At 38.0% G+C, this 22,091-nt stretch overlaps 1 protein-coding gene across 3 annotated transcripts; it reads right to left on the minus strand.

The window, feature by feature from the left end:
* Positions 1-2,363: 2,363 nt before the first annotated feature.
* On the minus strand, positions 2,364-18,953 carry LOC118240958 (plexin-C1-like). 3 transcript variants are annotated; one of them, XM_035523674.1, is made up of 17 exons: positions 16,717-18,953; positions 16,426-16,557; positions 15,356-15,490; positions 14,934-15,034; positions 12,463-12,568; positions 12,028-12,185; positions 11,008-11,168; positions 10,570-10,672; positions 9,842-9,935; positions 8,943-8,981; positions 8,406-8,536; positions 8,145-8,321; positions 6,319-6,421; positions 5,087-5,266; positions 4,705-4,860; positions 4,337-4,445; positions 2,364-4,043 (listed from the first exon to the last, which is right to left on the minus strand). In XM_035523674.1, the coding sequence occupies exons 1-17, from the start codon at positions 17,635-17,637 to the stop codon at positions 3,958-3,960; spliced, it is 2,892 nt and encodes a 963-aa protein (XP_035379567.1). In that variant the 5' UTR covers positions 17,638-18,953; the 3' UTR covers positions 2,364-3,957. The 3 variants fall into 3 exon arrangements, with proteins under 3 accessions (XP_035379567.1, XP_035379568.1, XP_035379569.1); XM_035523675.1 differs by lacking the exon at positions 2,364-4,043 and having other exon boundaries at positions 4,146-4,445; XM_035523676.1 differs by lacking the exons at positions 2,364-4,043; positions 4,337-4,445 and having other exon boundaries at positions 4,752-4,860; positions 5,087-5,148.
* Between the last annotated feature and the right edge of the window lie 3,138 nt (positions 18,954-22,091).

The raw sequence follows: 22,091 nt of genomic DNA on the forward strand, positions 1-22,091 counted from the left end.
AGGTGATTAAACATTCAATTTCATTCCTTTCCTACTTGAAAGCTAGTGTCCTACCTTTAATATATTTTGTCTGGTTGGTTCATATAAGCTTAACAAAATTAGAAGTGGTTAACAATTTTATTTACAATACACATGAGGTATGCCACATGTATTGAAGATAATTACGATGAGTAATGGAAAGGAATTAATAAATAATAAAGGCAATAAAAAAGCAAACAATAGACTACATTAAGACATTAATGGAGCATATTACACCATTTGAGGTCATGGGGAACACCACGTTAAACCGTTATTACTTTGTAGAGCTTATATCTGTGGGAACAGAAACATATATCGACATTTCTCCTCTCCATGTGGCATAATGGACATATAAAAGACAAATATATTATACATGTTGATAGGTTTGCAAATACGTTCATTTGGAAGTGCCTTTGTCCATGAGATGTGTACAGAAAAATTTTGGCTGTCCTGTTAAGCTTGAGTCTGATGGAATTTAGGGTTATACTTTCCATCTAAGTATCCTGGTCCTTCACCGTCATCGGCCTTCATAGCTCATACGCTGCCACTGAGATGATTTCAAGGAAAGCAAACTCTCTCCCAGAGCCATGAGATCATTTCAAGGAAAGCAAACTCTCCCTTTCACAGTCATGAGATTATTTAAAAAAAACAGACTCTTTCTGAATGAGCCACTCTGGCGAGGTGATGTAGACTGAAATTCTCCCTCAGAGTCATCAGATGGTGCCAAGAAAATGGATTCTCCATTTGGGATGCTCTCTTTCTCTCTTGCTTCAGTAGAACACACTCTTTGACAGACGGTTGACCAGGGTTACCAGTTTGGTAACAATAGTAACTTTATTATTTATTACTGTTAGTTAACTCTTTGAATAAGTTTGCTTTGTTGGTCTTGTTTGGTTGATAAGTAGATTACCCCCATTGGGTCATTCTCAGAGGCTGGTTAAAACAATTTCCTTTGTCTTTAAAAAAAATCCTAAATAGCTTCCCCATCCACCACTAACCAGCACTTTGTGTTAAATTTCACTTGCTTGCCTGTTTGGATGGTTATTCTTGTGAACGTAAAACTCCTGGTCATTTGTAGTATGCTAGTCAATGATTGTTATGCATGTTTTTCCTACCTATGCTTATTCAATAAACATCCCTTGGTTATTACATCTGTGATTTGAGAGTGATATTCCAATGTTTATTAGGATGAGAAATAATCACATATCGAATTGGTGACTTTCATGAGTTAAGACTGAACTATTAATCATTAATAAATTAATTAAAATGAATACATTTTCCCTGTTAATCAGTGTTGTGCCCCAATTAATTTTATCCATTATGGTTGACACTCTATTAAAAGTATTAAATCCAATACAGTTAAAATATAAATTAAAATAAAATATACTGAATTAGTTGTATATTGGGATGTGTGCTCATCATAAATTCTAATTATACACAGGATTGGATTTCAAGTGTCCTGTGCCAAACCGTTAATTTCACTTGGAGTGGATTTCAATCTATTTCAGATGATGCTGAGACTTACTGCTTCATCCAGTAGACTGAGCCGTTTAATGCACAATTTCTAACAAAAGATCTTGCCTTGTATATGACCACATTCAGGTGTCTGGTGTTTGGATTTGATGTGCCTTACAGAAACCTGGCATCAACCAAATATTTTTCCTCTTTTAAATGAGACCTTTCCACCCGGCTGTTGTTACCTTCAGAAAGCCCACAGCAGAAACCGTGTTGCTGTTCCGTCTGTTATATACCAGGGGGATCTGGATTTGTCCTTTTTGCCCCTGCTTGATTTATTTTCTTTTGAATGCTTTACATTTAAATGTAAACCCTCATTTTCTGGGATAACGCTTCTCATTTATCCGCCACCCAAACCAAACCCATCCTTCAACTCTGAGAGGTATTATCTTCTCTCAACATTCTGCATAACCTCTGCCAATATTATATTACTGGGGGATATGAACATCCATGTCTGTACCCCTCCTGCCGTTTTACGTTGGAATTTCTTCAATCATTGGACTGTTTTCCTCTCAGGCAACTTGTTGACATCCCCACACACATCAGAAGGCACAGGCTTGTCAGTCATTACTGACTCCACCCCGGTCAGCAATCTATCAGTACATGATTGTTGTGTGTCTTATCATAAGGCTGCAGCTACAGAGCTGCCATTTTTTCTCCCCTGATTAAGCCCAAACAAAATGTCAGTTAATGAAAGCTGGCCAGTGGTAGTGTTTTAACAGTTAGGTCATTGAGACATTAGAGTAAATTCCTGGTGACTGCACCTGAGTCAAATTTACAGTCCCTGAAATGGTCAAAGCCTACTGTCTGCCAGTTGTTCTATTATCTTTATTTATAAAATCTCAAAGTATACATCAAATTATACAATAGACTTTCAGTGACAAAGGATATGTCATGGCCAGAGGTGGTAGACTGATCACCCTACCAAACAGTCACATTGACCGCAGATATTGTGTTTTAAAATGCCTATTTTGCACTTTTGCAAAACTGTAACTGATGCTATCCAAGATCCTTTCCAGTATACATACAGAGCAACCAGATCTGACAATGCCATATATCTGTCCCTGCAATATAGATTCTTCAGCTTCTGGACAACTCGCACTTACACCTGCAAGTGGGGCATTTCAGATATACTGGGATGACCATGTTGATTCTTGAGATGCATCTTAAGATGCAGCTCTTGAGATACAGTTTGGCCAAAATGAGATGTTGATCCTTTTCTGTACTTCTGTTAACAACCTAATCTGAAGATCCGAGGCTAATCGTTAGAGGATGCCCTTGTCACTTGGCTAGGAGTGAAGCAAAAAGTCTACTAATAATAAGCGAATAATGAAACCAACAGCAGCCAGCTAACCACAAAGAAAATCCTACAAAACAGTTTGAAAATGGAAATCATGTGGTTTAATCTTCACAAAATTATTATTTTTTGTTTCTTCTTGTGTAAAGTATGTTCGTTGTTTTCGTACCATACTAAACGAAGTCCCCACTTAACCTATTTCACGAAACTGCACTTGGAATTTTTAACTAAAGGTCCAGGGGCAGGGACATGTCTGTTTTGGATTTTGCATATTATTCTTCTTTATTCCATCCATTTAAAGGGGGTTGGCTTTCTTGGGAGGTTTACCATGAATGAAGAGGAATAAAGTACCAAATGAATAAAGTAACAAATAAAAAATATAAAAGTCTTGAAACACTTCGTACCACATGGCCTTCAAAGTTGTTGCATACCACAATAAATGAACATAACATGAAAAATTAAATGCATTATCCACAACTATGACAGTTGATTTTTTGGACAGTTACTTTTATACTTTAAATTTAAAGCTACAACTACTAAAATCAATTAATATATTTCCACCTAGCTGGTTAGTATAATATTACAAGTAAACACAATTAGAAATGGTTAAGTATTTGGCTGCAATAAGCATTGCAAAAGAAAGTCAGCTTCTTTTCAGAAGTGCAGATATATATATATATATATATATATAAAAATGAGAGAGACAGAGAGAGTGCGAGACAGAGAAGTGCAGAGAAGACTATTAATCTTTGTCATCTTCTCACCCTTACTCATCAAGGGTAAAGAGGAGAGCGAGAAACATGATGGCCAACCCCTCACACCCCAACTACTCTCTCTTCCAATGGTTCCCCTCCCAGAAGAAACTGAGGATAAGAGTCCTGAGATACCACACCAGTCAGCACCTGAACAGCTCCTTTTTCCCTAGTCACAGTCCTCTTAAACAAGAACACTTCTCACAACCTCCCTCTCCCTTTATTGCTCAATTGCACAGAAATGTAAAAAACAAAAAACAGTCCCAAACTGGCCTTCAACACACGTCTTGTTCTTCAGTGATGTATGATTTGCTTTTCAGCAATATGGCTCAATGTCAGATGCAAAGATGCAACCAAGTTGAGTTACTCTATAGATCACCCAGGCTGTCTTTCTGCAGGGTCATCCCTCCCCTGCTGGGCAGTCTCTCTGCCCCAAAGATGATGCACAGCCAAGCCTCCTGCTGCCAAAATAATAATAATAATAATAATAATAATAATAATAATAATAATAATAATAAACCAACAAGCAAATAAGGAAACTATAACACACATGAAATTAAGCATTAACATTTGAGAAGGCAGATTGTATTCATCTGCTACATTAGTAAATGTAGAAGCAAATGTTGAAATGCTGGACCTAAACTCCAGCTAAACAGAGTTACACACATACACACGTTAAGCATCCAGATGACAATTACCACAAACCAGGGTTCAAAGAATTAATCTTAAAACTCTCCATCAGCTCAGTACTTACCAATAGCACCAAGAAGAATCAAAACGATTAATATGACAAGTATGTACAAATGTATTTTATGTACAAATGTTTTCATCTGTAGAGTTTTTTTAATACTGCCAAACTCAATCTGAAAAATATGAAAGAAGTCAGAGTTCTTTTTACCAACTGAGACAGTGTCCTGAAATTGTGTTTAAAGTGATTTGCATTATATGAAAAAAAACCATACAATTGTTTTTAAAAAGATTTATTTTAAATACAAAATGTGCTCAGGAATATTCAGAGGTGCTCACACTTTTAATAGTACAAGGTGCTCAAACAAGACCATAACAGTCCAAATGAGAACATTACAGTCAATGGTAAAATGATGACAAACTAAACAGCCTTACCCTCAGTGAGTCCACGCTGATTGCCTTTCCTCCAACAATCTTACAAAGGACAGCAGTGGACTTAATCTCTAGTATCAAACACGGAAACGGCTCCTCTTTCTGCAGCCCTAACACATTCACCTCCTTCATACTTAAATTCAACCTGTCTTCATTTTTCTTGAGAACATGAGAGAGAGTGTAACACAAAAACATGTCACATGACAAAACACAAAAACTTTATCTTTGTTACAAAGGAAGAGTAAGTATAATCAGGCTTGCTAGAGAAGAGCAAGCACTTTAATCTGAATTAAAATACTCCAAAGATGGTCTTGGAACTTAATGATTTGCAGTGCAGTTACAACAGCATGTATATCTGAAAAGAAAGTTGGAAATGCTGCCTTACCTGTATGGTGATGAGCACATCATTGTCATCCAGAGATGTGCCAAAGCTGGTGAATTCTGGATCTGGGTGGTAGTAGAGAGTTTCTGTGCAGGGCACTGTTATGTTTCCCACTCTGAGTGATACACTGAATGGCCCTGGTGCCTGGTATTCTCTCATAATGTCAGAGTGGAACCAAAAGGACTGAGATAATATGAAAAAGCCATACTTCATAAATTAAACTCTGAATTATAGACACATAATATGAACTGATAAAATACTACATATGGAAAAGAGTTTCTAACTTGGGGAATATGGTTTATAATACACTGGACCATTAGGTAGCTGTTAATTTTTTAAACAATAGAAATTGTATTCTAATAATTAACTATGTTGCAAATTAATTCTATTATTTAACTCTAAAGTATAGAAATAATTATGTTTTGTACTCGTGTCCATCAGTAAACCTGACTGACGGATTTCAGACTACTGCACTACACTGCATACACACTCACATTTCTCTGATTGTTTCAGCTGCATGATTTGTTGCAGTTCTTGGATCTGTTTGTTTTCTTTCATTAAAGCTCATCCATCTGCAAAGCCTACTTTATCGATGGCTGTACCCAGAGTAGGTGGCCCTCCCTGCCTGTCCATTATTTTGTGCAAAGAGCACACAGTTAAAAATAATTACAAAGTCACTTTGTCTTTGGAGCGTTGTGTGGATTTGGCATTTCTGGTGCCCTAAGCAAAGTTTTGTGTGGGGGTCCTGATCAAAGGCATTTTTATTTTTTACTGCCAAACACATTTACCCAGCCTGTATGATCTTTACCTATTGACTTACTGCATTCAGAAGTGAGCATTCTGGTTTCAGTTCCTTAATTTTCTCTTTCTTGATGCCACTGTGGTACATGCATTTCATAGTTGAGCTCGAGCGTTCTGATTAGTTAGCTAGCATGTTATGGTATCACTTTGGTGTCAAACAATGAAAGAAAGAGAGCATTTAGCTGTTTTTGGGGGGCCAGCATGGGGCCCCCTGATCTCTCGGGTCCTATGCATTTGCATGGTTTGCCATGTGCCACCAAAAAAGTTTGGAGCGGGGGTGGGCTTTTGAGAAAGGTTGGGATGGAGGGTGTGGGATTGAAGGGAGCAAGTGGACTCCTTTGGAAGAACTTTTAAAATCAGTTACAGCAGTTTTAAATAGCAAACAAGAGTCAGCTGTCCTCAACTTATTCTGAGGGTTGAGCACCATTTCATACCTTGTTGGCTGAGTTGAGTATAATCTCTTTGGACGATAAATGAACAGTGACTGCCTCTGCATACTCCAAATTGGTCCCCAGCACATGAATCTGCCGCTCACCACTGAAAGACAAACGTTAAACAATTATTTAATCAGATAATGTTCAAGACAGTGTGACAGAGGTGAAATAAAGCTAGTAAAGCACTTGGGTAGCATGAAACAGCAAGTGTGAACATTGCAATCATGTTTCTCAAGAAATGCTGAACCAAGATCCATTTATCAAGCAAGAAATATTTTGGTAGCCTAAGTAGCTTTAAAGCCAGCAGCACAAGCATTACATGGCTTTATGGGGCAGAGAAAGGAAACTCGCAAATAAAGGGCATAGTTTTGGGGTGCTTACACTACTCATGTGTGTTTAGGCTGGGTGGTTCGAGCACTGTGACCCTGTGAGAATGCCCCGTAGATGGATGGTATGATCCGCTGAACTTTCTGGATTTACGCGTGGTTTTGTGTCAAGGATGGAGTACAAGTTTCATCGCACCACACTGCAACTCATATGATGTCTGTCCAATCTGCTGAAAGAACTTGCATCGCTTTGGCATACCCCTCCTTTTGTATCTTCTGGGCTTTCTCCATGTTTTTGCTGCCCCCCTGTTAGTGGTGCCATTTTCATCCTCATCTTAAGGACATTGACAAAAAGCCCAACAGCCTGTCCTTTGTCGTGAACTTCAGTGACCCCTTCCAGCGGTCCATTAACTTCTCTGTCGTAGAGCAATTGGAACGGAGAGAATCCGGCGGATGCTTGTGGCACTTCTCTGTATAGGAAGAGCAAGTATGGGAAGAGCCATGTATCCCAGTTTGTATCCGTGTCTGCAACAAACTTCTTCAGCATGGCCTTCCCTGTGTTGCTGAATTTTTCAACGAGGCCATCTGTCTAAGGGTGGTAAGATGTGGTTCTTGGTCTGTGAGTATTTCCCTCGGTATGCCTACTCTGGAAATGAACTGCACCAGAGCACTGACCAACTGCCTTGTTTTGACTTTCCTTAGGGGAAATGCCTCTGGGTAGCGAGTTGCATAGTCACAGAGTACTGGTATTTATTGGTTTCCTGGCTGACTTCTGAGTAAGGAACTGACTTTATCCATCGCAATCCTTGGGAATGAAGTCTTTACTATGGGTAGGTTTATCAGTGATACTCTGTCTGATGTTTTTGCTGGAGCTTCAAGTTAGCAGACCCCCAAAATTGAAACGAAACCTACATCACTGCAGCAAAGTATAATTAGCTGCAATGCTGTTAGGAAGTGGCTAACCATCACCAGATCTCTGCTAGAGAATGAGCAATAGATGCTCAAACCACAATCAGCTCAAAGAGTTTAGCTGCACTCACCTCAGATCACCTTGTTTCTGCAAGTTATAATAAAACTAACTCCATTGTGTGATACAACTCAGTAAAGCTGATTCTGAGGATTCCTTGGAACATTTCTTAAAGTTTACTTCAAGCTTATCATTGGGGTATCCAAAAGTGTAAATGCCACCAAATTATTCTTTTTAAAATGTCAAACTTGACTAATTTTGCATTGTTGTATGTCTTCAAAATGGATCAAGCTATTTTACAAGTATAATGTAATAACATTGTAATAACATGAGACTGTATGATATTTCTTAACCCAAAAACATGTTGCTGGAATTGGGACTCATTTGTCAGAAAAGTTATAAATATTTTTAGACAAAAATGAATAAAATTTGAATTAAATATTTTAGCTGGAAACTGGTTCTTTGTATTGTACTCTAACATTTTTGGCATCATTTTGGTGTTATGACCGTCAGAGATTTTCACTGTGCTTTACCTGGCCCATGTGAGTCTAGGCTGCAGTCCAGTACACGTAGGCTGGGAGCCATAGGTGATGGTGGCGTTGCTATGACAACTTCCGTCTGCTGTCACCACACACACCCTGACAGATCCTTTATTTCCATTTGGAATGTGGAACCTCAGAGTGTCAGTGGAGCGTTCTAACACAGGAATTCTGTGGAATTAAACAGCAAGAGTAAACAAACAAAACAAATGTGTCTCTATACACAACAATACACACACCACCTGTAACACTCACTCCTTTGAATTGCAGGCCATGATTCCTTGGAGGAGAATTTTCACAACTTGTTCCAGATTTTTCCCCTTCATCACTGCATTGTTTTTGCCATGAAAAGAGACCTGACTAGGCCACAGAGAAATGATCTCTGGCTAATAAAGAACATGAAAAGAAGAAGTGTTTGATACTGGCCATCTGATGCACTGCCTACAGACTTCCTGCATTGATACTGGCTGTTTGATGCACTGTTAATGAAACGATGACGCCTACAGAATTTTACATTGCATGCTTGCCTCATTATGTACATAACTAATCAACATCAACAATGTTGGTCTTAGACAGAAAAAAAATGTAAAGAAATTCTTACAAATACAAAAAGCATGAGTCATTCTGTGTTTCATGTTCTAAATAAAACAAATTATCCTGTGCAAGAAGACTTGCTACTCGATTTATGAACACAAATGTCTTCTGGAGTCCATTTCCCTTTTCAAGGCCCCCACTTTCCTCAGACACACACAGATCTTTCCGCTGATACAGTGTATGAGACTCTTTACTTACTGTGTAGTTCTTCCTAGCAGTTAGTTGTTTACACATATCCTACAGAGAAGGAAAACAATAACAAAAAAGCAAGTCAACTGTATTTTATTTGTCACTCAATTCAAATCACAACATTCAAAAATGCCAAACTTTTTTCTTTTTTTTTTTTAAAACAGATCATTTTATTGGAGGTTTGTTTGCGATTGTTAAAAGAAACACTGTTTCAGTTGGCAACTGCTATCTTATTCAGGTATACTCAAATAAATGCATCAATGCATTCATTCACTGGACGAAATAACCAATTACCAATACATTTAATGGTAGAAATTCTAAAAAGACATAACGGTCTTTATATTACATAAGTTACTGTTGTATGTCAATGTAACCTGGTTTTCAGCGGTACTCTATTACATTAAAAACCAAAAGGCAAGCTTAAGTACATTATGGTCAACAGTGTGAAAGGCAGTGCTAAAGTCAGCACTAATGGTGTTATTTTACTTAAATCAGTATTTAGCTGTCTCAGTGTTATGAAGTAGAAATATGATTTAAAACAAAAATTAACTACATCATCATGTCACTGGGAATTAAATATAGAAAATTAAGAATAATAAACATAAAAACTGAATAGAAATAACAAAATTAAGACCTTAAGCATTAAGAAATAGTCGTCATGTGCATGTGCCCTTAGATGAACTGTTCGCTGAATGCACCTGTGAATAGATTACATGATCCTACCTGTATGTGCACCTGTGAACAGATTACATGATCCTTCCTGTATGTGCACCTGTGAATAGATTACATGATCCTTCCTGTATGTGCACCTGTGAATAGATTACATGATCCTTCCTGTATGTGCACCTGTGAATAGATTACATGATCCTTCCTGTATGTGCACATGTGAATAGATTACATGATCCTACCTCCATGTGCACCTGTGGTGCAGACCCATGATTCCAGGTACATGTCTGGTTACTGGAGTTCCAGTGACACCCAGATGAGACACAGGCAGTACACCTAAAAATACAACACAACCCTGCTGAACCTCATCTGAACACCTGAACCAGTAAACAAGTCATAGGCAGTACACTGGAACATACAACACACACAACCCTGCTGAACCTCATCTGAACACCTGAACCTAAAACCAAGTCATCACACTCAATACTGATCCTAAATTTGCTTGTTTCCATGTTTTTGGTACAAAAAAATTAAAACCTGATGGCCAGCTGGGTACCACACAACAGAATGTTGACCACTAGATTTACAGTAGAAAAAACTATTAATAATGTCAGTGTTTTAATGTGCATTATGATGAACTGTATTCAAATTATAATTCTGCATTAAGGAGCAAGTTTCTTGTTAGTGAGAAATGGTGTTTAAGGTACAATTCTATTAAATGAATAGACAGTGATATTGAGCCATACAAGCAGCACTGTCCAATGGGATCAGCCGTTTTAATGGGTTTTTAATCCTGTAAAACCATTCCCTGCTCCATATGAACCCGTATTATTCATATTTCATACTAATTTCCTAAAAGAATTAATATGGCTAAGTTGTGACTTTGTGAGCTTTCTAATGATCTAAAATAACACCAACTGAAAATCTACTGTAATGACCCACTGTTTTTAAATGACATGAATGCTCTTACTTAGCATATGGTGAGCTCTCTGAGATGTCTGGGCAATTTCTCAGTTTCAGGCTTTCTGTGAGAGTCTCATCTCCAATAGTGACAGTTGCTGTGACTTGGAGTCCTGGTTATCCAAAACAATTACTGGTTAAACATGTTCAGTTACTGAAAAATGTCAAACACTCAACAACTTATTTTTTGCATGTGCCATTAAATAAAATTGCCATTACTATATATTTTTGAAAGTTTAGGAGCAAATTAGGATTGCAATGTTAATGCTTTGCACCTTAAACTATTTATGCTTTATAACAAACACACCTAGAAATAAGAATTATATACTGTTAACTGAATACAACCCCATTCTACAGTAATGATCATTAAAAGCACATAGGCTGTACCCTTACTGTACACTTCAAATGAGTCACAACTTCTCATGGTCAAAACGGTAAAAAGACTGACCTTTAGATGGCAGGTCCTGGCTGGAGAAACTACAGGAACATTTGGGGAAAACTGCAGTAGGAAGGCTGTCACACAGATCCTTACTTCCACTCTTGAAGGTGCATGATAAGGGACAATGTCCCGTGGCTTCCACACTTAAGTGAAGAGTCACAGTGAGCTGAATGAGCAAGTAGTTAAAGATACCAAAAAAGAAAGCACTGCTCATATGGCATCCTGTAGCAGGGCTTTGTCTGTCTGTCTGTCTGTCTATTGGCTGTTTGTCTGTTGTCTCTAAGTCTCTATAATCTATGTTGCACTGTCAAAATGCAGGAACCTTGGATTCTGTTGTGCAGATGTTGGTTCATTTGCACGACCATCCAAAGGTGGATGATGCAAGTTGAGGATTAACTAACTTATTTAAGGGAACACATCCTAAACCTACAGGGCCATGCAGGAGAAGTAGACATGGACTAGTCCTGCATATCTCATCCCCAGCTGCATAGGAACCATCTGTTGGATCTTAAATACACACGTTAACAAAGGAGATAACAAGAGACAGGTGTGATACATGGGAGGGGTGTGGAAATGAAGATGAAGACACACACACACACACACACACACACACACACACACACACACACACACACACACACACACACACACACACACACACACACACACACAGACAGCACCTTCCCTATTCCCAATCCCCTGATTATTGATGACCTGCACCTGTCCCTTATTTGTCTTTTTGTTTCTCTGCTATTTAAAAACCCACAGGAAAACTCGTCCAGTGCTGCATGTTGTAACACAAACAAGACATCAAACAAACATAGGGAGGAGTCCAGGAGGACGGGCCTGTGCAGTGACATTTGTTCTCATATGTTGGTTATATTTTCTTAGCATGACGCTTTAGAAATATCTTAACTATATCATGACTACTGGGTCTAAAATAATTTTGACAGTTCCATTCTTTGGCACTGTACGGTGCCTGTATTGTGACCAAGAGATTGTATAGAAAACGTTGTATAGAAAGGATATACAAAATTATTCTTCTTATGTCCTGCATTCATCTTTCTAATGGCTCCCATAAGGTCAACGTCTTGACTTCCACTGCTGCAGAACCGTTCAGAAGAGGTCCACTTTTCTGTCGGTGCCGATGTGTATTTTGAATAAGGGACATCCATGCCTGCCTCAGACTTAATTAAGTAATGAAAGACTACTGATGAACATTATTAGGATGACTTTTATAGTGTGTCCTGTGTGTATTTGTTGTTAATGTATTGTATTTAATATAATGTCCTGTGAATATTTGTTTTAATGTATTGTATTTAAATTTCCCCTTTGGGATAAATAAAGTTTATATATAAAAGTAAATTACTAGGGTGAACAATTTAATAACAATTTAATCAGATTTGACTGTTTCTTGAGATGTTATTGGAGAAAAAACAACTTTATCCAGAATATGTAACTTACATTTCCAGAGTGCTTTGCCACCTGAAAAGAAATCAGCTCTTTCTGAAAAGAATCATCTGGAATTGAGATCCAAGTAGAGTTTGAACACTCATCCTGGGTAGAGCATCTAGAATGACCCAAATGAGGAAATTAATCATACATGGTGAATATTTGATATATAGCTGGTTATTTATTTTTGTATTTTTTGGTCTGTCCACCAACTCACTGGATATTGTAAATAAATAAATGCAGAATATTAGTTATAATTTGATGGTGTTTACATTGATATTGGGTAATAATAAATCCCTTTTATACACAGTCTTCACATTGCCATGGTCCAACAGTACTGTTACATAAAAATGCTAGATTTAGTATTTGCAAATGCTTCTGTACACTTTAGTGCTCATTCTCTTGTTTTCATAGATGATCACCTATGAAAGTTCTAATGGCAGACACACACACCCTTAATACAAATGATTGTGGCATGAGGTGATATACTTTGGATCATGACAGTTTTCTCAGTACTTTCCACTTCCTCTTACCAGCCATCTAAGTCAACTCAGTGTTTTGGTGACAAATAAAATGGCAGTCCTTGCTGCATTGTTTTCAACCAAGGCGATACAGAAGGACTATGTTGCTCACTTCATAGTGGAGCTTACACAAATTCATCTTGTAAATTAAATCGTGTTACACTGTGTTCACATTTGCTTTGTCATAGATTATTTGAGACTTTTAAAGAAAAAAAATGCAGAGATGAAGTTTTAGGCATACTAACCTTTCATGCTCTCTAATTGTTTACCATTTGTTTTTCCTTCGACTTTCCTTAAACTACATTATACTTGGAAACTGGCAACTTCCACTAGACATTGAAGATTACACTATCATCAAAAACTACATCCAAAGAACTACTTAAAAATGTAAGCAACATTAGCATTTTTATATTTATATCATGGCCGCTTCCGTACTTCTTCAGTGTGCAGAGTGCAACATGTTTAGCTATTCTTTGTCCATCGTTAGTGATAGTTTTATCTGTGAGAAGTGTAGATTTATTGCTAGTCTGACAGAAGGTTCTAATGCTAGAGGTAGACATCCAGACCTTAGAAAGTGTTAGACATATTGACGAGTTAGAAGTACAAGCTCTGGATGCCTTAAGTAAAGTTAACAAGCCCTCAACTCTGGCACTACAGCCCTTGCAGGAACACTACAGCCCTACGGCAAAATAGCTGAGCTTTGGCTCGCCCATGGGAGCACCACACCTCTTCCATTCAAGTGTCCAACCACTTATCAAAAAATCTAACCTAAAAAATCTAAAAATCATGTCAGCTATCAAACTACAGGCAGATCTTAAACCTTCCATTTATTTTCAAGTTCAAACCTGAATCAGAACCAGATACATGAAGTCTTTCAGTCAGAGTTTAGGCCTCATCATAGTACAGAGAGAGCACTGATTAAAGTAGTTAATGACCTGTTGTTGGCTTCTGACCAGGGTTGTTTCTTTGCTTATATTGCTTGATCTGAGTGCAGCATTTGACACTATAGATCACAACATTTCACTAGATAGACTTGTTGGGATTAGGGGAACAGCCCTTTCCTGGTTTAAATCTTATCTAGCCAGTCACTGCCAGTTTGTTAGAAATGGAGACTTTACAGCATACAACAAGGTTAGCTATGGTGTCCCACAAGGATCTGTTCTAGGGCCTCTGCTTTTTCTTTATATATGCTACCTCTAAGTGACATTACATGTAAACACTGTGCTAGTTTCCACTGCTACGCTGATGATACTCAAATATATATCTCAGCCAAACCAGAGGACTTATATCATCTTAGTATTATTGAGGAATGCATAGAGGATGGCAAACACTAGATGCTAGGGCCAAAAAATGCTAACAGGCTTTCTGACAGATCATCCCTGATGGATCCTGCTAGTGTGGATAAATACGAAAGATGAAATAGGTATGTGGTACATTGTTATGCTGTTTTGAGTCAGGGAAAGTTCAGTTAGACTGCTCAAGAGTTGGGCTAGTCTGCTATGGAATAAAAACCACGTTATATTAACAGAGTTAATGTCTGCTGAGAAATTTCTCGTTAACACTACAATAGCTGCTACATGTTTGCACACATATCTGGGTACCATTGCTTTAAATAAAATTCCCCTTACATTATGTCTTATTGGCTGTATGATATTATGGTAGAATAGCTGCTGTAATGATTGAGCTGGCAGAATATAGAGAATAATTAACTATTATACTTGAGCTTAACCTTTTGTTTGGTATTATATCAAAAGATTAAGGAAATCAATACAGCAACAGCATTAATATATTATACATAATATACATTATTCCTGTTTAGATGTTTATTCAATGGCAGTGTTAGTGTTTTAGCAAGTGTTACTGTAAAACTCAACTTATTATATTACATGAAATACCAGAAAAGTTAAAATGTTAATGCAGTGTTGGGTATGAGAGATGTGTATGAGTAGATGAGAAACATACTTGCTTGTGTTCATACACCAGCCACAGAGAGGGTCCTGAGAGGACCTGCAGTGTCTCAATGTGCTGTACATACCACACTGAGTTACTGCCACTCGCCGGATCTGCAACATACACACAGGAAACCTGGTTAGGATCACATGATCAGGACACATACATGATCATGAACAGGACACATACATGATCATGAACAGGACACATACATGATCATGATCAGGACACATACATGATCATGAACAGGACACATACATTTCCTCAAATTAAAACATAGTCACTGAGTTTACACTTTGAGCTCTTTAAAGAACTTATTAAATACTTACGGGACACTTTGCATAGATGAAATTATCATCCTAAAAATTTTTTTGAAATATTTTAACAATACATATGTAAGCATTGGATGAAGGGACCTTAGTTCTAAAACTCACTTGATTTCTCAAAACTATGTAGATGCATTTATGATCCACTGGGTCAAAGTACATTCTGGAAAACAGCATTCTGTCATCATCAGATCTGTATAGCACCTTCATACATCCTGGTCTGAAAGACTTATCCAATACAAGCTGAAAACACAAATAAATAACACAATCTCTGATGTCTGGTCAAGAGAGACAAATGAAATAAACATCACTAGAGATGGCATGATGCCAGTTTCTCTGATACCAAACTGATACCAATATCTTGCATTTGAGTGTTGCCCAATATCAACACTGATCCAATATTTTTTCATTTAAAACCACATTGGAACTGTAGTTTAGTTGTTTGGGGGAATTGTTTTGTGTGAGATATATTATATATGATATTTTTGAGATGTTATGCATGGATTGACAACAAAAAACTGTTTACTAAAGCATTTAATTTTTTTTGCTTCCATTGCCTTACAGTCAGTGTCTCAGTTACTGAGATTATATTTACTGCCTTGGACATCACCAGCTAGCTCTCTCTCTCTCTCTCTCTCTCTCTCTCTCTCTCTCTCTCTCTCTCTCTCTCTGTCTGGTTGTCTCTGCTCAGTTTTTACACTATAGCTTGTCTGCATATTTTCTTATTACTGAATGCAACTGTAATTCCACATCAACTTAATAATAACCTTATAACTGTACTTCTGAAGTACATCGCTGTTCTACCCGCTAAACAGCAAATGCACACCAGGCACTAGGTGAGCAGACGGAGAGACTACCTGTACTAGGAGTGCCTGTTCACTCAAACTCTGCTTCTGTTTCTGTCAGGTATCTGCTGCTCTTTCTCCTTTCCTAGACTCTGAATTTCATTCACTTCAAGGTCAAACTGAAAATGTAAATGCTTTAAATGCTTTCACTAGTAGGTAGATAGCCTATTCCCCAGACTGGGTTATTCAAATTATAGCAAAGGAAATCACACCTGTGTCAGTACATGCATGGATATTGGCGTGCTCTGTCATGGTTTTACTGAAATATGTCATATATTAACAATATAACAGATATATTCCATTAGGGAATAAAAGAGGTGCAGGCAGACAGACCTTAATCAGCTGACCATTTCCTGTTCCAATGTACAGGACAATCCACGATCCTTTTTTTTGTGCCGCCACAGAGGTCATTGAACTAACTTTGAAAACCTCAGACTGTGGCTTTAATACCTTGTCCCTTTTAACCTGCAGAAACGACACAGAAAAAATTTAAAAAGACATGTCAAGTACTGATTAAAATATTGTGAATGGGAATTCTGACGATAATGTTTAAGGCATGCAAATCACAGTAAATATTATGTTTGTCAAACGTGCACACTTGAATCGTACGTTTGTGTTTCCTACCTCTGCACACTTTGGACTACATTCGAAATCTGAAGGAACTTGGTTTCCTGGATCGCTGATGTCGAATATAGCCAAAGCAGTGTCATCGTGCTCTTCTTGGGCAGTGAATATTCCCACCCATAAAAGAGGGCTCCCAGAGGAGATAACGGCAGAGGACAAGAGCTTGCGGCGGGGTTTATCCTCACAACACTGTAACCGCGCACCTTTCAGGGATCTGGTCATTTTTGATTTTTTGCGGCTGTTATGCATCCTTAAGAGCACAACACTCGGTGCTGTTGCAGACTTAATGTTGAGAAATAAGTACGAGTGAGAGTGCGAAGATGTTTGAAACCCGTCCACCCACTCAACATCCTTAACTATAACACATGAGTCGGTTGGTTCACTGGCTGTTGTAGAGAAAATATCGCCCGTCTGGGAGTGTAGAGTATTCCACAAGGTTACACCTCCTTGGAAGTTACACCCTGTATATTTTTTTGCCTTGTCTTCATTCTCCCCGGCAACCAACAAATATGCACCCCTGGATTGTACTCCGTTACTTTGATCAAAATCGACAAGGAATGCCATCGATGATTTATCCACTAATGGTACAACTGACAGAGCCTCTCTGTAGATAGTTTTGGTTATGTCATTTATATCGAGGACCTCACAATATCCACTTGTATCACTTCCACAGACAATCAGTGTACCATTAGCGTCGAAAGGCAATAAAATATTAACTTTGTTTGGATGTGTATGGTTTGGTAAATCCTTAAACTTTTCCTCTACTAGATCGAGACGCATCTGGTGGAGGCGAGAGTCGGTAACAACGTACACCTTACCCTGTCCAACAACAAAGTTCCTAATTTCTCCTTTAAAGTTGTACTCCAACGCGTAAACGCCATATTTAAATAAAATAAGTATTCCAAGAAATACAGCCCTCATTTTGCATTGCCAAGTGGCGAACGAACAATACACAAAATCGAAGCTGTCTACGCGACATGCAGCACTTAGCGCAGTTCATGGAAATGCATCAGAGAACTCTACGAAAAGTAGAAGCGATTACTTCCGCGTCATCTCTTTAACATCCTCAGTCAGTGACGGTTTCCAAATGTGTGTGTACAGCTGCAGCCTAAGAAAACTTTTATTTACAGAAAAAAGATGATGATCCTTAGAAACTGTTCGACATTGTTAGATCCGATCGACTGCAGACACGTAGATTTTCCGATTATCAAGTAAGAATCACAGAAATTTCATTTAACTAATAGCAGTTGTATACCTTTTGCAAGTCCATCGATTCTTCAAGGCTCAGTACTGCACCCCGATGGAGAAATGATTTGTTTTAATTGTTTAACTGTTAAAAATATATAGTCTATATTAAATATATTAGTCGCAGCAAAGTTATTGTATTGTATATCTCTCTCTAACCCTACTATCATAAAGGTTCAGAAGTCAAACCCTACAGTCAACTCAATATAAACCAAAGTTCGTATACACTAATTTTTTTTACAAACACTGCAATTTATGTCCTGTTTAAATTTGGGTTTAGTGAATGAACATGAACAAGCAATGCCTAAACAAGCCATCATAGAAAGGATAAATTAGGTGTGTTCTGTTAGATATCATAAAGGCATTGTTTTACATAATTTGAGATATATATACTAAAATATATAATGAACCTTATAAATATACTAAACAGGATCATAATACACAGTAGTAATAAGTAAGCAGTACTTCCTGATAGCTGTGGCAATCCCAGATGATAGGAACCTTAAGATCAAGGAAGCTGAAAATGTCAGCAAATATAAGGGTCTGGAGAAGGAGCTTAGGAGAATGTAGAGCACCAAGACATGAGTGGTACCAGTGGTGATCGGAGCTCTTGGTACCATCAAGAAGGTCTCAAAAGGAACCTTCAGGAAGCTACCAGGTCACCACAATTGCTAATAATAATAATAATAATAAACCAGCACACAAATAACACTAGCACTTATAAGAAATTAGACATGTTAGCATTTGAAAAGGCAGATAATTTTCATCTGCTTCTATAGCAAATGTGGAATCAAATGACTTTAAATATTCTGCACAATCACAGATAGTGGTGGAAGGATGGCTCTGGAATTGCCAATCTGCTGTCCAGCCCTAGCATCCCTCCACTCACTACACTTCCTGACTCTAACAGACACCTGGATCACCCCTGAGAACTCAGTGATTCCTGTCCTCTGCCTTTTCATTCACACATTCTCTGGGGTGTCTTGGCAGGGGTGGTGGCACAGGTTTACAATTGTCACAACAGCAGCATTTCACTCCACTTTCCATCCCTTCTTTTGAATTTCATCCTATTTCCTGTACTTCCCTACCAAACGTCCCATCATTGTCATCTACCGCCCTCCAGGTTCCCTAGATAACTTCATTGCATTGACAAGCTTGATGTCCTCCTGAGTCAATTCCCCAGTGAAGGAAATCCATTAATTCTCTTTGGTGACTTCGACCTTCCATCAGACAAGCCACATTCCTACTGCACCCTTCCACTGTTGACCTCATTTGACCACACCCTCAACCTGTCTCAGAGAGTGGGCAATGTTCTGGACGTGATTTTCACCCGGACCACCACAACATTGGACATCGCAGTCACCCCCTCCACCTCTCAGACCAACACCTTCTATCCTCCTCTCTCTCCCTCCCTTCTCTTTCCATCCCTATCTCCCCAATGTGTTCTTCATCCTTCTGTTGCAATCTACGCTCCATCACTCCATCATCCTTTACTTCTACTATTTCGTCCACCCTTCCTCACTCTGATGCTCTTTCTTCTCTTTCTCTGGATACAGTTACTAATACTTTCATTTCTACACTCTCCTCATCAATGAATCTTCTGTGCACTCTCTCCTCTAGACCTGCAAGATCTCCCTCACCTTCCTGCTGAAACACTCTGCTGAGAGAACTAAGGACTAAAGAAATATGGTGGAGGAAAACTCACCTAGAGTCAGACCTCAGCTCATACAAGTCTCTCCTTTCCAAGTTCTGAGAAGTTATCCTACTACAGAGGAAAATTTTAATAATCAGCATCTGATCGATGCAAGCTCTTCAGTATTTTTTCTTCTCTCCTTGTCTGAGCTTATGTACTTTGCACATCATCAGTGCATCAGCATTGATCCCTGTATTTCAACAGCTTTCTACTTCATTGGTATTATGGTCTCTAACCTACTGTACTAGGAGGTATTCTATGAGTAAATGACAAAACACTTTTGTAAGTCGCTCTGGATAAGAGCCTCTGCTAAACGCTGTAAATGTAAATATACTATGCCACCATAATTGTGTAGCATTAGGTTAACATTACTGATAAATGTTAGGTTGCAAAACCGATCAAATGCTTGTGGATATAACTAATGCAAGTTCAATAATAAATAAATAATAAATAGCTTCAACAAACATGAAGTAAAAGATGTGCAAGGATCAAACACCAAGCATACAAATCCAAAAGGAAAAACAGGGTCGGAACAATGAAATAGCAAGACACACTTACTGTACCAAGCAACAACGGCAATACTTCACAAAAAGTGAGTCTGTTACGCACGTATAAATAGACAGGTGAAATGAGGCGCATCTGAGATTAATAGTGTGATGAAATGTAGCCTGTGCCTGGTTGGTGATTGGTCTTCTGGGTTGAGTATGGGATTCTGGGATTTGTAGTGGAAGGTGGCTGAGGGTGACATGACAATATTAAACTAAAATAAAATAGCATTCGCTAAACATGCAGTTAGCAGCTTGCAAAGTGTATCGGTTCCAACAGGAACAAGGCGAGCGGCAGACGGCAAATGCAGGAAGCGGTTTATTGAGCTAGGGAAAGAAAAACACGGCAGGCTTATAAACAGAGACAAAGGGAAAAAACTGAAGCGAAATAACACACGAACTAAACAAACGGAAAAGGAAGGACGACGACCGTAATCTAAACACGACAGAACAAACCTAACTTAACAAAATAACCGACAAGCTAGGGAACGAAACGCGGCTTAAATAACCAAGACCACCAAAGACTAACCAGATACAGGTGAACATAGGAACAGCGAAAACTAAAACAAGAATGGAATAAAGGAACATACGAGGGGCGGAGAAAACGAAACCAAAAAACCGAACAACAAGTAGTCAAGGAAAACATATGCGACAGGGAAACCATGGAAACATGGATGCCAGGAGGGTGGCCAATCGTGACACAATGTGTACAAACAAAATGTGTACAAATGTGTAATAATAATAGTACCATGAAGCCTTATTTATATATCACTTATTAATCAAAGTGCTTTATAAAAGGATACAATAGGAATAAATAAAATAACAAAACAGAAAAAAAGTAAAGCGCAACAGTAAAATTCAATAAAGATAAAAATAAGAGTTTTAAATGTGAAAATAAAGAATATTAGCAAAAAATATTAGCAATCTTAATATTAATGAAAGGTTAAACTGCACAGGGAGGGTCAGACCCTCCTTGAATGTGTCTACATCATCATAAACTTCTATCAGGGCACTCAGTGACGATGTCATCGCTCAAAAAACATGGCCACTATCAGCCAATTCATCCTCATCATGCATTTAATAGGTTTGACATTGGCCATTCAACTACCAAGTAGTGTATGTTTATAGTAAAATGGAAAAATGTCTTTATTCATATTTATTACTGTGAAAAAAGTTTGTATATTTTTATATGTTTAAAATTGAATTTTAGAATTAATTAACTACCAGCTTTAAAAAGCCTATTAACAAAAACTCCCAAAGTGACTCACTTTACAATTCCCATGGTGGCTCCCCAGCTACTGCATGCACCAACTCTATGGAATGTCTGTGGTTTAAATCCCAACCACTGCACACTTCAGGCAATGATGAATGAAGTTATTTAACATCTTTAATAATGATGCTTATGGGATGCATCAGTCAGACATAAGAGTTATTGCCCAGACTGGTGCATAGTGTACAGTCATGTCAGACACACAAGTTAATACTCAGACTAGTGCTTGGACCCTGTGATCACTGCTTGTGGCTGTATATATTATTTACTATTATTTACAATTTGTCTGGTGCTGCAGCTATTTCATTTTACTTTATTAATTACATTTTTTGAATGACCATTTGAGAATTTATTCTATTGTGAAATGTAGTGAGTATTACTCACATAAACATAAACTCACATTACTCAATGTGCAAGACTTCATTTGCCACGAGAACACAAAACAGTGCAAAACAGGGATACACAAGTATGACATAAGATAAGATAAGATAAGTTAAGATAAGATATGATAAGATAAGATAAGATTGCTTTTTATTATATCTCCTGGGGAAATTTATGTTGCTACAGCAGTAGAATTTACTCTCTACTGCTATTACACATAACCCAGATAACATTGTGGGTT

The sequence above is a fragment of the Electrophorus electricus genome, chromosome 2 (genome assembly GCF_013358815.1).
Source record: "Electrophorus electricus isolate fEleEle1 chromosome 2, fEleEle1.pri, whole genome shotgun sequence".
Classification (NCBI taxonomy): domain Eukaryota; kingdom Metazoa; phylum Chordata; class Actinopteri; order Gymnotiformes; family Gymnotidae; genus Electrophorus; species Electrophorus electricus.